The 17,934-nt window shown below is 37.1% G+C and overlaps 1 protein-coding gene across 2 annotated transcripts; it reads right to left on the reverse strand.

The window, feature by feature from the left end:
- Positions 1-13,207: 13,207 nt before the first annotated feature.
- On the reverse strand, positions 13,208-16,781 carry LOC110788758 (THO complex subunit 4B). Of its 2 annotated transcripts, none has more exons than XM_021993402.2 (5): positions 16,426-16,781; positions 16,164-16,289; positions 15,393-15,461; positions 15,125-15,306; positions 13,208-13,639 (listed from the first exon to the last, which is right to left on the reverse strand). In XM_021993402.2, exons 1-5 carry the CDS (start codon positions 16,618-16,620, stop codon positions 13,477-13,479), a joined length of 735 nt encoding a protein of 244 aa, XP_021849094.2. In that variant the 5' UTR covers positions 16,621-16,781; the 3' UTR covers positions 13,208-13,476. The 2 variants fall into 2 exon arrangements, with proteins under 2 accessions (XP_021849094.2, XP_021849093.2); XM_021993401.2 differs by having other exon boundaries at positions 16,164-16,310; positions 16,426-16,774.
- Between the last annotated feature and the right edge of the window lie 1,153 nt (positions 16,782-17,934).

Raw genomic sequence — 17,934 nt, forward strand, 5'->3', positions numbered from 1 at the left:
ATGATAGACTGGAATGGCCTTTCATTGAGCAATGTTTGAATGTCTTCAATTTTGACCAAGATTCTATTAAGCTCATCATGAGTTGTATTACTTCTGTGTCCTCCTCAGTTTGTATCAATGGTAAACTCACTCAAAAATTCCAGCCTTCTAGGGGAATCAGACAAGGGGACCCTTTGTCACCCTACATCTTCATTATTTGCATGGAATACTTGTCAAGGAAAATTCATCATGTTGCTGATCATAACTTCTGGGATCCTTTTAGGTTTAGGGGAGGAACTTCAAAATTTTCCCATTTACTTTTTGCAGATGACCTGATTCTCTTTGGGGAGGCAAACCAGAAAACTTTGTGTAGTGTCCTAGACACCCTCAATTCCTTCTTCAACCAATCAGGCCAGAAAATGAATGAAGAGAAAAGCCAAATCATCTCTCCCCAAATACAAGTCAAGCTATAATGAATTATTTTGAGCAAGCGTTGCAGGTTAAAACCTCTAGGGACCTTGGGACCTACCTAGGTTTTCCTCTCTCTGTCAGAAAACCTTCTAGGGCTAAACTCAGTTTTATTCTTGATAAGCTAAATGCAAAACTCACTTCCTGGAAAGCTAGATCCCTATCCAAGGCAGGGAAAATGGTCCTCATTCAATCCACCATGCAATCCATTCCTAGATACTACATGCAGGCCATTAAGTTCCCAATTAGTATCACAAGTAAAATGGACTCGATCTGTTCAAAATTCTTCTGGGGAGGGAAAGATGATAAAAGAAAAATATCTTGGATAGCATGGGATAGGATCTGTAGAGGAAAAGAGGAAGGGGGCCTTGGGTTTTGTTCAAACAGGACCCTGAATTTGATAGGATTAGTTAGACTCTGTTGGAAGCTAGATAATATAGCCAATTGGGCTTTTGAGATCATGTTTGAAAAATACTGTAAGAACAAAAACCAACCTACAAGCTTTAACTCTGGCTCTCATTTGTGGAAAGGGTTAGGTACTGGATGGGACTTGTATAGGCACAGTTTGGTGTGGGAAGTGGGCAATGGGGATTTGATCAGGGTTTGGGATGATAAATGGTTGGGAAATGATTCTCTAAGGGAGCTCTGTATAGGTCCTCTCAAGGAGAATTACCAATTACTTACCCTTGAATCACTATTAGGCTGTCCTTGTCTAAGCACCACTTTGGGGTTCATAGTTGAGCAACAATTAGAACTAAGAATTAGGTCCACATCCCTCTGTGAAAAACCTAATAGAATAATGTCTGCCTGGTATGCTAAAGGTAAATTCGATTCCTCCCAAGCTAGAGCATGTTTGTCCTCTCATGTCAACCCTTCCTCAAGCTCGGGTATCTTTCCTTGGAATCTAGTGTGGAATGCACCTGGCCACCCTAAGATTAGATTGTTCATTTGGCAGACTTGTTGGGATAGGCTTCCTACTAATGCAAATTTTGTTAGGTTATGATACATATGACAATTCATAAATCATGCGGAAAAACCATAAAGCCAGGAAAACATATTATTTACACATAATCATTTAGCATAGTTTAGATGCATACTCTTTGTTGCGTGCCTTCCCTAGCTGCGCCCGAACCGAACAAGAACAAGTCTTTAGGACTCCAAGTGTCGTCCCTCCGTAGATAGTCCACAGCACGTCCGGATCCGCCTTAAGATTGACCAACTAGAATCGCCCTTAAGGTACTACTTATTTTCGGCTAGATAGGCAAGAGTTATGGCTGATTTTTCTGCTTAAAACTCCTAGTTTTGAATACTTGAAAACTTGTATATAAATTTATGACCCTAGGCATATATTTATAGAACCTTGGAAAGGATTTCGAATCCAATTAGAATAATAATTAATTAATTAGAATCCTATTAGAACTCTAAATAATTAATTTAATCTTTTAGGATTAGGATTTAATCTATGCACGAATTCCAATAGCTTTAGGATTCGTATAGCACGTACACACGCACCGCACGAGCATCGCACGCCCATGCGCAAGCCTTGCGGCCCACGCTGTGCGCACGGCGCACAGGCCCACTGCCCGCAGCCCATTTGTGCGCGCGCGCCAGCCTTGGCTGGGACTGGCCTTGCGCTGGGCCTGGTCGAGGCATTGGCGTGTTGTTGGATGCGTGTGGATTGCTGGGCGATGGCCTGCCTTCGTGCTGGGCCCTCGTCCAGCAGGCCTCGTCCGATGCTTATTCGTACGTTACGCTTCCGATTAAATTCCCGGTTCCGGAATTCATTTCCGATACGAACAATATTTAACATTTCCGATTCCGGAATCAATTTCCGTTTCGAACAAATATTTAATATTTCCGTTTCCGAAATTATTTTCCGATTCCGATAATATTTCCGATTCTGACAATATTTCCGTTTCCGGCAATATTTCCGATTCCGGCAATATTTCCATTTCCGATAATATTTTCCGATACGTACCATGTTTCCGTTTCCGGCAACATCTACGACTTGGATAATATTTATATTTCCGATACGATCCATATTTCCGTTTCCGGCAATATCATCGTTTCCGGAGTATTCATTTCTTGCCTGTGACGATCTCAGCTCCCACTGAAACCAAGATCCGTCGATTCCGAATATCCATAGATGGAGTATTTAATGCCATTAAATACTTGATCCGTTCACGTACTATTTGTGTGACCCTACGGGTTCAGTCAAGAGTAAGCTGTGGATTAATATCATTAATTCCACTTGAACTGAAGCGGCCTCTAGCTAGGCATTCAGCTCACTTGATCTCACTGAATTATTAACTTGTTAATTAATACTGAACCGCATTTATTAGACTTAACATAGAATGCATACTTGGACCAAGGGCATTATTTCCTTCAGTCTCCCACTTGTCCTTAGGGACAAGTGTGCATTTCCTAATTCCTTCGTCGCTCGATGCTTGCTCTTGAACATAAGGTAAGAGTTGTCATCCTTATTATGTCCAGAGGTGTTCCTCGGTTTCAGAGTTCAACTGATCAAATAGACAGATAATCATAGCCTATGATTCATCCGAGCACGGCCATGCATTTCACAGTTTCTAGCTCTCCGAGTGGCCTTGTACAACTTTTAAGCATCTCATCCCGATTTATGGGAGGACAATCCCAATCTTGCGATCTTGAGATTAGACTTCGTTTGATAGGTGATTACCTGAGCGTTGCCTTTATAGCCTCCTTTTACGGTGTGACGGTTGGTCAACGTCAAAGCAACCAGTTCTCAAACAAGTAATCTCAAATCACTCAGGTATTGAGGATTTAGTGTCTAATAATTTTAATGAAATTTACTTATGACAGATTTTCATCTCTTACAGTAAAGTTTCATAGGTCTTGTCCGATACTAGTCTTCCCAAAGTAAGTATCTATGCAAATGATTTTGACATTGCCATGTCCACATAGTTCAAGAAACAGAACTACTAGTCATCTTGCATTCTAATCGTCTAACGTTTTCTATGCGTCCAATTTTATAGAAAACTCCGACTATGGACCATTTTCAACCTTTGACATTCAAGTTCACTTGATAGATATTTCTTAGTCACAGGACTGGTCCTGACAGTCTATCTTGAATATTTCGTCAAATTGAAGGGACTCATCATTTAATACTAAACCAAGATTAAATGGAATATGAAAATACATTTCATATATGATAAATGTTCAACCCCAATGTTTTACAATCATGGGCCTTAAACCCAACTTTAAAACAGTTCATGGAATTTCAAAGCTATGTTTGATTTCCAGTGCTACAATGTGAGTGTTGCTTCTCACTTGTTGCATAGGTTTAGTTATCATGCTTTGCCAATCTTAATATCCTTTTCATCGAATGATTTTCGAGATATGATGATAAGATCTTTTGAGTTTGTTTATTATGTGATCTAGTCTTTCTTACTTAAATAGTGGTTCTACGCATTTTGCAATGAAGAACCATCAAGGTAGCAGACATGTGATCCACCCAAGTTCAATGAAGAACTCTTTAATATAAACAACTCTATTTTATTGCTTCTTTAGGCAATAATTACTTTTACTTCAACTGTATAGGTTGCAAGTGATGCTTTGTTTGGATCTACTTATCCAAGCAGTTCACATATATGTGGAAGACTCTCCAACTATATCTTAGAACATAGAAATTATTATTTTAATTTCCCACGCAACAACTCATGGTCTTCAATCCATGTTGCCATTTCAAAACACGATGCTCTTTAGCTCGTCCTTGTCAATGGTTAACTCCAAAGGGTCTTGCTTGATCCTTTGCCAGTGTTTATGCGTGTAGCATCAATATTTAGTATATCTTTATTTCCTTGAATCAAGAACTATTCCTATGTACCTTTTCAAGTACCATAAGTGTTCTTGATCTCAATCTAGTTGATCTTAACTTAGATCAATAGAGATTGGTATATGTTCGTCATGCCTAAAGTCATACGATACGTTTTTGGCGATCCTCATATTATATTATATACATGATAAATTCTTTTGCAGAATAATTCCCAATTGAATTCGATTCATGTAACTTTAGCTCATTCAGTTACAGTAGATACTGAATCCAACTAAATTCTTTGACATATAATATAGGTGAAGAATCTCATTAGATTCTTTGATGTTTAACTTAGTAAATGCTTATACATAGTTCAAACATTCATTACTTAGATTTATTCATATGGATCGAATATCTCCAATGGAGTCTTTCGTGTTTGATTTAGTAAATGACATTACTAAACAATATCATAAGATCTTTGTAAATAGACCTTAATACCCAGTATGTACTAAGTTTCGCCTTGGTCCATCATTGATGAATAATCTCAAATCTAAGTATTTAGCATTTGAATGTTATTTCACAATAGAGAGATATGTGTGTGATACACATAGGACCAATTAAGTTTTATGTACTCCCACTAAACTTCTTATATATCTATAAGAATCATGTACATTTTATGAAACTAATATACTTATTAGCTTAACTAAAATACATTTCTAATTCCCAATTGCTTGCTTAAATCTGTACTTAGATTTTATAAACTAGCTTTTCTTTTCAAGCATTTATTTGGATCCACAAATCCTATGACATAGCATGTACATAGTTTCTTCCAACATTTGACCGAGGAAGATGTTTTGTCATCCAATTGCCATATGTACCAATATGCAATCATTGCTTGAATTATAGACTTAAGCATTACGATTTTGCATGAGGTTTCAACACAATCCACATCGTGAATTTGCTTGTAACCTTTAGCAACTAATCTAGCTTTGTGTGTGAACACAATTTCATGTTTGATGGTTTTTATCCTTAAAACAAACTTTGCAACCAATAGGTGTGAAACTATTCTTGCAAATCAACAAAATTTCAATTTTGTCATCAAAACATTGAGTATGTTTTATGGCCTCTAACCATTTAAAACATTTGAGTCTATATATGGCCTCTAACCATTTTAGGGAATCTGGGTTTCGTCATAGCTTTCTTACAAGTCACAAACTCATTAATCTACATGATAATAGTTTGACTGCAAGTTGTAGGTTTCTTCACTATCTAATAGAAGAATTGCATAGTTTCAGTGACCTGAACTCCATGTTTCTTCACTATCTAATAGAAGAATCTCATAGTTTCAGTGACTTGAACTCTATGCCTACAAGGGTATAGAACATCAAACAACAGAATGTCAATAGCCACTTAAAAGTCCTTTGAATATTCTGTTCTCCTTGAAGCACTTGTAAAGTGTTCTAAGAGATGTCTATTCTTTAAAGCCACTTCTAAAGTCCTTAAAGAATACGTGTTCGGATTTTCTAAAGAACTTCGAAAAGCCTCCGGAATGTCCGTTTATGTTTGTTGTTCGCCTCGAAGACTTTCAAGGTCTATTTTCTCCCACTTGTCATTTTGGAAACGAATCTCCAAAAGGACATAATTTCGAGCAAACAAACATTATGTTCTCAAAAATTCGTGGTAGAAACAATACCCTTGTGTCTCATTTGAATAAATCACAATGAAACATAGATCTATACTTGGGCCTTAGTTTGTTGAATAACAAACACTAAGCTCCCACTGAGTTTAGCAACTCTCTAGATATATATTATCGAAAAGATATTCTGAAATTTCTTTTCAATAGCTTTGACGAATTTGGTTTAGTTTGGTGGTAGTTGAGCATTTTGTTTTAGAAATTATAGGAAAATTCCTTATGATTCATCATTAATCGAATCAAGTACTAATTGACTTCGATTATTCCAACTAAGATATGCCATATCTTATGGACCTAGATTGTGAAATTATAACACACAACCATTGATGATCATATTTGGTCTCAAGTAATCATCAACATGATCTAACCTAGATCTTTATGATTTCTTGCCAAGTGGATTTATACTTCTGAATCTTGGAACTACCCAAACAGATTCAACTTATATCACATTTGAGTCAATAAACCTATATTCACTCAAATCCATGTGAAATAATAAAGTCATAAAATCTTTCTTTAGCTTTGAACTCTATGGTCTAGGCGTTCTAACAATAGTTCATATCTTTTGTTACTTTCAACAAGTAAGACTAGTCGTCTTAAATTGATCTAGAAATCAATGAACTTTCAAAAGTCCATTAAAATAGAGCTTTTGAATGTTAACTTGTTGATATGGTCTAAGAAACAATGCCAAAGATTAGTGGAACTCAAATCAAGGGTTTGATTTGAACCTAGTAAAGTTTTTATTTTTAAAGAGTTGTTTGTTTTAATCAAGCATATTGACTCAACCCGTAAATGACCATTTCATTCAAATAAACAAACAAACATTGTTTTTGTTTTTCTTGAATGTGAGTCTTTCTGTGTTTGAAAACAGAAATTTAGGTATGCTGATTATGGAACAAAATAGCCATTAAGTTCCAGCCTTTGAAAGGACTTAAAACAAACTAGATGACCCTACAACTAATGTAGCATTGCCATGCTTCATTTCCCACTTGTAGGTCATTAGTGTAGCCTAGCTTCCATTGTTTGAGTTATTACCGAAGTAAGAACCTCAAGCGGTATATGATACCAAGGAAGTTTGATTGCTAGGTCACTTCTCTTTAAACATAAACTTATAGGTAGAAACGGAATTATAAATTCCTTTCATTTGTTCCTTTGTTTTTCTATTTCTTGTACCCTTTCTTATAGTCTTAAGAATTGAATTCTTTAGTGTTGACTTTTATACTTTGTTAGACATGTCAAATGTCACCAACAAGGTTCTTTACCATTTTAATTTATGTTGAATATTTTGTTTCAACTAGATGATCTTACCAGAAGCTTCTAAAGTTCTCTAAGTATCGATCTATTCGAATGTCTAGGGACTAGACTCATTCGAGAATTAAATGGAAAAAAGATTTTAGGTTGTTAACCATTGGTAAAGCTGAGCGTTTAAACTCAATGCTTTATGATCTCAAAACTACATTGTATTTTGAATTCACAAGCACCAATCGGTTCGCCATTCGACTTTGATACTCGAAAACAACCATAAAAGTCGCTAAAAGAAACGTACATTTTAAATTGCTCATTTTCTCTCATTTCCGTGAATCGTTCTTGGATTCACTACCAATCGAGGAAATTTACTGTTACCTTTCTAAAAGGATTTATTGCAGTGCAAGATATTTAATTATAAACAATAATTAAAACATTCATTGAAGCATGCAAAGTGTATATTTTGGCATGGCATCTTTTAACTCAATTTTTAAGTTTGGAACTTTAGGCTCTTACTATGTTGGTTAGATTTTAAGTGAACTAAAATCCTTAATCATGCAACATAATCAAGCTTTGATCTCATGCATTTTAAGACATATTTAAAAGCAATAAATAACTTAAAACATGCATAAGATAAATGTGATCTAGTATGGCCCGACTTCATCTTGAAGCTTTAACTTCAAAGTCCGTCTTGAAAATCTCCATGGGAGGAACCATTTTCTTCAAATAGGATAAGCTATAATTAAAAATAATTACAACTATTTGATGGTACGCAGACCATATTTGAATTGAAAAACAACTTTGGTACTTTAGACCAATTACATTCAAATTAATGGTACGCAGACCATATTTTCTATCCTATTTGGGCCATACTAGTCACTTCATAACCTGCAAAACAGTACATATACAATATATACCATTCACCCATTCATTATCATGAATGGCCCACATAGCTGGTTAGTAAAACACATTATGCATCACATAAACATTTGCAGCAATTAATCAAGGGCACCAATAATCTACCAATTATTCAGTCCTTATTAATTCTAATCAAGTTGTTTTAACCTTAAGGATTTGTAGACCTAATCAAGAGTTTATGACTAAAAAGGGCTCCCACTTAAACCAATAAATTCATATGCTTTACTAATTTTAAACATAAAAATGTATTTCTAGTCTAACCGGAAACATACAAATTTAATTAAAATTTAAAGCTCATATAAATTTATAATTGAATCCATAAAGTTTAATTTAATTTCAGTCGTATTTAAATTAATTCATGATTTTAATTTTAGTAAAATAATTAGAATAAATAAAATTTATTATAATTACAATATTCAAAATTAAAATCCAAGAAAATAATTTAAATTATTAATTTTAAAATTAATTAAAATTACGTAAACTGAAAATTTCAAATTAAAATTTCAAAACGATCTAATCGTAACGCAACAACCCCACGCAACGCACGCCCATGGGCCATACGCACACAGCCATCGCTGGCCATGTGCGCGCAGCCCATGCGCTGTGTCGCATTGCTGCTGCTCAACATCGCAAGGCATCACGCATGGTGCTCGCTGCGCGCGCCAGCGCTCGACGCACGAGCATGCTGCCGCAGCCCATCGCTGGGTGCAGCACTCGTCGCACGTCGCAACACGCACTCGCACGCCATCGCTGGGCGCAGCGCTCGTCGCACGTGCAACAAGCGCTCGCACGCCATTGCTGGGCGCAGCGCTCGTCGCACGCACAACAGCGCTCGCTGCGCGCGAGCGATCGATGCTTGGCGCAGCACTCGTGGCACGCGCGAGGCTCCGCACGCTTGCGCGAGGCTGTGCGCGCTGTGGCGCAGCTCGCTTGCTGCCCACACGCGACTGCTCGTGCCTTGCTCTCGCCCTTGCCCATTCGCCCATTGCACACAGCCCACGACACAAGGCAGGGCTGCTGCCTTGTGCTCGTGCACCATGGCCTTGCTCATTGCATTCGTACCGCATGGGCGACGAGCTCCCTTGCTCGTCGTCACATGCCCGCACTATACAACACCCCTTAAGGGTAACACGTAGCGTCCATTGCTTTGTGCGTGCAAGTTATATGAGCGAATCGCATAAAAAATTTAAAATTTATATTCAAAATTAATGACAAATTAATAATTAATATTAATTTCATAATTTTAGGGCGAAAAATCGAAAATTTATTATTCAATTGATTTCCGATTAACATGGATTCAAGTCTAGGTCATAAAAATTTAAAATTTAACATAAATTTACAATTTTTAAGGTGGTTTTTAATCATAGGTATCTAATTAAATTATAACTAATTATGAAAATCAAATTAATTCTAAATTATTCCAATTTTCAACAAATTAATCATAATTACAAATTAGATTGCATAATTAACAAGGTTAGGCATTCAAACTTGTTAAACATATACAGTAGGTCAATCAAAAATTCAAGATTTATCAACAAGAATCGCAAATATTTAATTTAACATCTTAAATTTACGAAATTTTGCATTCGAAAAACTAAAACCTCTGAAAAGTCATAGTTAGGCTTCGAATTTGAGAATTCTGGGTTCGCTCGAAAAATATTTTTTTTGTCAAAATTTTAGAATGCCTTTTACATGCGGAATTGACACAAAAATCACTCGATTTGGATGAGTAACGAAGAAACTGCCGAAAAACTGCGTACGTATAATTAAATAAACGCAATTTGCAATTAATTAACAATTACGAAAATTAATCACCCCTTTTAATTCTTGCAAATTTGTAATATTTAACCATGTTCATGCAATATAGATTATGAAAATAATAAGAGGCTCGTGATACCACTGTTAGGTTATGATACATATGACAATTCATAAATCATGCGGAAAAACCATAAAGCCAGGAAAACGTATTATTTACACATAATCATTTAGCATAGTTTAGATACATACTCTTTGTTGTGTGCCTTCCCTAGCTGCGCCCGAACCGAACAAGAACAATTCTTTAGGACTCCAAGTGTCGTCCCTCCGTAGATAGTCCACAGCACGTCCGGATCCGCCTTAAGATTGACCAACTAGAATCGCCCTTAAGGTACTACTTATTTTCGGCTAGATAGGCAAGAGTTATAGCTGATTTTTCTGCTTAAAAATCCTAGTTTTGAATACTTGAAAACTTGTATATAAATTTATGACCCTAGGCATATATTTATAGAACCTTGGAAAGGATTTCGAATCCTGTTAGAATACTAATTAATTAATTAGAATCCTATTAGAACTCTAAATAATTAATTTAATCTTTTAGGATTAGGATTTAATCTATGCACGAATTCCAATAGCTTTAGGATTCGTATAGCACGTACACACGCACCGCACGAGCATCGCACGCCCATGCGCAAGCCTTGCGGCCCACGCTGTGCGCACGGCGCACAGGCCCACTGCCCGCAGCCCATTTGTGCGCGCGCGCCAGCCTTGGCTGGGACTGGCCTTGCGCTGGGCCTGGTCGAGGCATTGGCGTGTTGTTGGATGCGTGTGGCTTGCTGGGCGATGGCCTGGCTTCGTGCTGGGCCCTCGTCCGATGCTTATTCGTACGATACGCTTCCGATTAAATTCCCGGTTCCGGAATTCATTTCCGATACGAACAATATTTAACATTTCCGATTCCGGAATCAATTTCCGTTTCGAACAAATATTTAATATTTCCGTTTCCGGAATTATTTTCCGATTCCGATAATATTTCCGTTTCTGACAATATTTCCGTTTCCGGCAATATTTCCGATTCCGGCAATATTTCCATTTCCGATAATATTTTCCGATACGTACCATGTTTCCGTTTCCGGCAACATCTACGACTTGGATAATATTTATATTTCCGATACGATCCATATTTTCGTTTCCGGCAATATCATCGTTTCCGGAGTATTCATTTCTTGCCTGTGACGATCTCAGCTCCCATTGAAACCAAGATCCGTCGATTCCGAATATCCATAGATGGAGTATTTAATGCCATTAAATACTTGATCCGTTTACGTACTATTTGTGTGACCCTACGGGTTCAGTCAAGAGTAAGCTGTGGATTAATATCATTAATTCCACTTGAACTGAAGCGGCCTCTAGCTAGGCATTCAGCTCACTTGATCTCACTGAATTATTAACTTGTTAATTAATACTGAACCGCATTTATTAGACTTAACATAGAATGCATACTTGGACCAAGGGCATTATTTCCTTCAAATTTAGCTAGAAGGATCTTATCGTTTAACCCAAATTGCACCTTTTGCCCTGGAAAAGTAGAGGACTTGGACCATATTTTTATAACATGTCATAGAGCAATTGAGGTATGGAACTTGTTCACTACTCCCCACCACCTAAATTGCGAGTTTAATGTGTGGATTACAATGAATCTCAAGCACATCAGCCCTTCCATTAACCAAATCCCCTGGAATGTTCTCTTTACTTTTGTCATGTGGGAGCTTTGGAAAATAAGTAATTCTTGGATCTTCTCAAAACAAAACAAACCCATACAACTTATTGCCAATCGGTGTACCTGGGTTGCCACTGAATGGTTTTTCACCCAAAATCAATTTTCAGTGAACTTAAAGCCCTACCCTTTCTCTTGGACTAAACCAGGTGTGAATTTCTATAAGGTAAACTGTGATGCATCATTTGATTATGGGACAAAACAAACTGTTTGTGCAGCTATTTGTAGGGATAACTCAGGTACTTGGAAGGAAGCCTTCATCTGGAAAGGCTACTACACTTCACCTATGGAGGCAGAGTTGAGGGCAATCCAACTGGCCCTTGACTGGATAATTGATAAAGGGTGGAACCACTGCAATTTGGCTATAGATTGCAAGCAAGCAATTTCTGAAATCAAAGAGAGACAAACCAATTCAACACCAGACTAACCTCAATGTTGGGAAAATGTAGGTAGCACCTGTTATTTTTGCAAGGCACATAACTGATTTTTGAACCAAGAGAAGGAAACAAGTTGGCTGATGGACTAGCAAAAGAAGCAAGGAGGAAGATGGACATTATGAATCAAAAGGAAATTTTATTGTCCCCCCCCCCCCCCCCCCCCCCCCTTTTATTTTGTAAAAAACTGTATGAGGAAGATAAGATTCCTATTTTGCTTCCAGTGACCCACAATGGGCATGTATCAAACCCCTTGTCTAAAAGGGAGAACAACAATTTTAACACAAACTCTGTAATGAATTAATCTAAGTACCACGTTTGGCAAAAAAAAAAAAAAAGGATGAAAACTATGAAATAGTCCCCATTTTTTGAGCTTAAGTTGTTAATTTTGTTGGCGTGTAGGGAGGTTCCCAACATGACTGCTGTGGCCTATTTTCAAAAAATTCACAAGTGCAAAAACTGATACTGGAAACCATATAACCCACTTCTTTCGTGTAGAAATCAAAAGAACGATTTATACCAATAAAATATTTTAATAGAATATAAGCACCAACAGTCGAATACGAAGTATGTTTAAAGGACAAGAGTGCATCTATCATAATATAGTTATTAATTATCAACAAAACTACATATCTTAAAGTGATTAGCAGTTATCACCATCTGTATATTTTAAGCAACAAGACCCTGCAGAAACAAGATTTGTGGATTCTTCAAACTTCACTTTCCTGTAGCCTCAATCAAAGCCCAGGAGCAGGTTTCAGGATCCTAAAGAAACCGCATATTATCAAAATCCTCCAGAGAAGATCTAGTATTTGATCTGAAAAAGATCCCTTTTAACTGCCATGCCAACAAGTCAGGAAAATAAGAATTTGATTTCCCCAACAAGACATCACCATCACATCACGGCCAACAATTAAATAGAAGCATTAACACTAGCTTAAGCACCAAAAGATTAAAATAGCCAAACAAACCAAGGGACCTACCTCATGCCAAAGGTCTTAAAAATGGAAAGATCAGAAAACCAGAACTCCGTCAACCGCACAATGATACTCTGATTGAAAAGTTCGGACTTCCATGATCTTGAGTATGTATCCACATTGTATTCGAACTGCCAAAAATATCCCACTTCTTTTTGCAGTTTGCAAGATATATGAAACAGCAAAAGTACAAAGCAATCTATATCTGAATAATAACACTCATAGTTGTTCATTAACTGATATTCTAACCCCCAACCATATCAAGTCCGATACAAATCCCAAGCTTCGATACCAAGATCCAACTACTGCCCTCTATCTGCCTTTGCCTAAAAATAAGAATTGATAGAATTAAACAACACAGTTGAAACCATCATCAAGGACACAGTTGCAAGAGCATAGGTTTAAGACCCAAGAGAAGGCAAAAGAAAACCCATAAGGATGCTTTAGTTTGTCTGCATTGCTTCTGAGTGGTACTTGTCCAGGTCGGCATCCAGGTCATCTACAGATACAGATGCCTTTTCATCACGCCCTCTTCCCCTGCCACGACCTCTGCCAAAACCACGGCCTCCACGTATGCGTCCCATAGCACCACCTCTTCCTTGTACACTGTCAGATCAGCAAAAAAACATTAACAAAATATAGTTGAATTAATGAGAAAAGTTCTCTAGTAGCACTGGAGCGGGGAGTTGACATGGAGGATCCAGAAAATTCCTAGCAGATCATATCTGGTATAAGCATTAAACTATTACAACAAGACATATCTCTGTAGACATACTAAAGGCTATGAAAGATATATCAATTGCAGGCATGTATGACCAAAAATGCATCTTCAAGAAATCCAACATCATCTCTCTAAGTAGTAGTTTGATTATAAATTGAAAGCAAATTTTTTAGGGTGATCATGCAAGAATGATTAGGGTCTAAGTTGACAATTTGGTATTATTGCATTTCCCAGCATCATCAATTTGTTCTGTCATTCAACAAGATTGTGATTAACATACTCTGCCAATTCCCTAACCCTACCATTGGATTAGAAAGATTTGGAAAGAAAGGGAGGAAAATGAAATGGAGGGATGCATTTTCGCTTATTTAGATATGGCATGGGGGAGGGGATTAATAAATCAAATCCGCACATGGTGGAAGAGATTTGAAAGGAAAATGGAAACTCACTCTTCCCCTCCCCTTCTTTTTCCCTCCATAAATGCTAATCAAACATAGTACACTAGAGCAAATCACCGACTACTACCATGACCTACAGTAAAGTGAAGTTTTCTCGTATGGAACTTCCTAGCAACTAAATGAACTAATGGTTTTCATTTAAGTGTAAATCTGCATATTTTAAAAGTATCAAAAAGAAGAAATTATTAGGAGCACACTATGGAAAACACAGACTCCCATTCAAATTCTTAATTGATGTTATCCAATCAGAAAAAATATAATTCAAACGGAAAAAGGGAAGATGATGGCATTGAAAAAGATGGGACGCAAGAGGGCAGTGGGGCCCGATGGCATACCTATCGAAGTCTGGAGATGCTTGGGAGAGAGAGGGGTTGTAAGGTTAACAACTCTTTTCAACAAGATTTGGGGAAGTAATAGGATGCCAGTAAAACACTACATCTCTCACAAATAACACAAAATGCATACAGCTTGGTATTCAATGATCATAGACTGAGTTGGAAATGTCTATGCTCTAAGTCAGTTCTGTTATATGCAATCTCTAATTTGTCCCCTTCAATCTTCTTACAAAATTCCATGATACTAGAATGTTAAGTCAGTACTGTTTAAATCTGACAAGTGCAAAATAGCATTTACAGAACTATCAGTCACTCAATAAAACAACTTGAAAGTTCAGTCCTGGAAGTTATAAACTGAAACCACCAAGATTCACAGTTTGCCTAATAAATCATTCTTCTGCTATGCTAGCTAGCTAGGAGGCACAAATAATCCCAACCAAAATGGATCAACAGGAAAAAGACAATGCGCTGCTGTAAATACATATTCAATTAAGCGCACAATTTGACAAGAGAAATAGAGATTTTCTTTAATGTACAGATACCAAAAACGGAACAGAGTATCAAGGTGTAAGAATACCTTCTTGGGCCAAGTGGATTCCTGCCAATGCCGTTAAGAACTGGAGGCAATATTCCCGCGGTTGCGACATTCGTCCCCACAATCTCGATTTTCATTGGCTTACCATCAAGTTCTACATTATTATACCTCTTGACAGCAGCCAGACCATCTCCTCTCCGTGAGAAAACAACTTCGGCAGTTCCCTGATAAACATAACCCAGTCTAAACATCTACTGTATAGATCCGCACAGATTTCCTGGAAAAGAGGAGAAACAAAAAGCTCCAGTACCTTTGATCTTCCACTCCTATCATAATGGACAGCATAACGTTTCAGGTCACCAACCTCTGAGAAGAGCTCCTGTAGTAGTTTATTCAGAAAGCATTAGGTATTGCGTCACCAATTTCTTCTATCTAACAAATCACTGAACCAAAAAAGCTATTACATGAGCAAATACAAACAACCAGAAAAAAAATGTCCTGCGACATCAATTCTTCCTACCCAACAACGATGAGTTTCATTTACAAATGAAGTCCCTAGATATATTCGTATAGCAGGTATGTTGCAAGATATCAGGATTAAGAGAGTACCAATACATTGAGTACAAGCTTAGAATATATTGCAAAAAATCATCTACAAAGTAACAGTGTTAAATTACATTTTTTGAAATCATTTTATTAACACCCTCCCATTTTACTAACAATTCAAATCACTCAACAGCACTGGCAAACGGATGGATTTGTTGAAAAAACACATGAACTCAAAATAGTGATTTGCACCTAGAAAATACCCAAAGCTTCAAGTATACACCTTCTTTGGCCCCAGAAAGAAAACAGTTAGCAGGAAGAGCAAAAAAATTCATAGCCTACTTAATTAGATCCAGAAAATGAGCTACAAACACATTTCCAGGCTAACCCTAGATTTTAAACTAGAAAAAGAATACTGCCTAATATTCCAAATTCACAGTTCTAAACAGTATATGGGAAAACAGATAACCCTGAGTTTCAAAGAACATAACACGGAATCAACATAAACAAGATTAAGAAAAGGAAAATTTAATACCTTGATGTCATCATTTGAAACACCGTAATCCAAATTAGAGATGTAAAGCTTCGTTCCAGTCTCAATTGAAGACGCTCCTCCTCCTCCACCAACGCCAACACCACCTTGATTCCCGAACATATCATGCTGCCAAAACGAATCAGGCGCCTGAGAAAAATTGAACAAAAATCACAAAGGAATTCAATGGAAATTTCAAAAAATGTGAGATTTAAACAGCAAACAACCCGAAAACCCTAGGAGAGAGACAAAGAAAGATGAAAACCTTGGACATGGGCATAGTATAAGGAGTGGAGCGATTGGAGACGCGATTAGTGAATCTTCGAGAAGGTGCGGCACCGGAATTACCTCTGCCGCCAGGTCTGCCTCTACCGCCACCGCCTCCGCCACGGCCAGTAGAGGTTTTGTTAACCTTGATGAGATCGTCGAGGGACATGTTTAAGCGGTTTTCCATAGCCATTGAAAGATTTGAAGAGGAGAGAGAAAACAAGAAAATTGGGGAAATGACAAAGATCTAGGGTTGGCTCAAAGGGGGGATGAGCAGGAAAGAGAGAGAAAGGAAGGGGAGTGGTACAGGGAAAAGACGTCCTGTAGGACTCGGTAGTTTCAGTGGAGATATGAGCCGTATAACCGTATGAGTGAGATTATTATTTTTTTATTATTTTTTTGTTATGTTTATTTTACTAGTACTCCCTGGAAGTGGGCTACATCGCTGGTTACCAGCGATTGTATTTGTTCATACCCAGCCAAAAAAAAAAGTAACCTAAAAGAAATCATTTTCAACCTCCGTCATCTTCACCCTCTTCCCCTCTGCATTTTCTTTCTCCATCATTTTCCACTCTCTCTCCATTTTCTTCTATAGCACTAATTTTCATCCTTTTTCAGTTTAAAACTCATTTGATTAAATCACATTCTTCTTGATTTCTTTGCATTATTTGAGCTTTTAATTTTGTGGATGAGTTAATAATTCTTGTACAGTTGTGAGTTTCAACAAATTCATTATGATTTAACATCACTTGTGTAAATTCATGCATTTTTAACTCGATTTATTATGAATTTCATAATGGTTAGATCTTGAATTGGAATGATCGTATATATGGCTACAATATGTCATTTGGATATACTGTCATTGAGTATTTGGTTACTGTCATTGTTGTATTAAATTTAGTCATTGATTATTTGGTTATTGTCATTGTTGTATTTAGTTTGACAATATTTAGTCATTGATTGTCTGGTTATTGTTGGTTTTTATTCGTTTTCTAGACGTGTTCTAGAATAATTATGTTTTCTAGTATGAATATTGTCATTGTTTTTAGGGAAATTTGCCAAAAACAACCTTTTAAAGCCATTTTTTTGCGAAAAACAACATTTTAAAATTTTTTTTGCCAAAAACAACCTTAAAGTAAAAAAAAGTTGTGAAAGACAGCCTTTGTGTGTTTTCAGGCATTGACCAACAATTTTCCGGTTTGACTTTGGTTGTGCCGGTCACGTGATGTCGTGTTTTGTTAGTGACACCCCTTTTCCCTCCATTTTCCTCCCTATAAAAGACTGAACCTTGAAAACCTAAAAAAAAAAAAACTGGAATTCCAAGAGGATGAAATGCAGCGCCATTAATGAAGCTCCAGCCATTAATTCCATCCAATGAATGCTGTAAGTATGAATTTCGAAAGTCATTTTCACCAACTACTTAAATTGAATGTGTTTTTCCATTTTTGGTACAAAATTCTGACCCCAATCTCACTGAATTTTTCCATTTTTGGCTCTGTTTTTACTT

Source organism: Spinacia oleracea, chromosome 6, assembly GCF_020520425.1.
Source record: "Spinacia oleracea cultivar Varoflay chromosome 6, BTI_SOV_V1, whole genome shotgun sequence".
NCBI classification, from domain to species: Eukaryota; Viridiplantae; Streptophyta; class Magnoliopsida; order Caryophyllales; family Amaranthaceae; genus Spinacia; species Spinacia oleracea.

Coding starts and splice junctions, on each gene's coding strand:
- LOC110788758 (XM_021993401.2), bottom strand. CDS start 16,620: ATGGCTATGGAAAACCGCTTAAACATGTCCCTCGACGATCTCATCAAG. Junction 16,311..16,425: donor ATACTATGCCCATGTCCAAG/GTTTTCATCTTT, acceptor AATTTTTCTCAG/GCGCCTGATTCGTTTTGGCA. Junction 15,307..15,392: donor ATAGGAGTGGAAGATCAAAG/GTACTGGAGCTT, acceptor TATGTTTATCAG/GGAACTGCCGAAGTTGTTTT.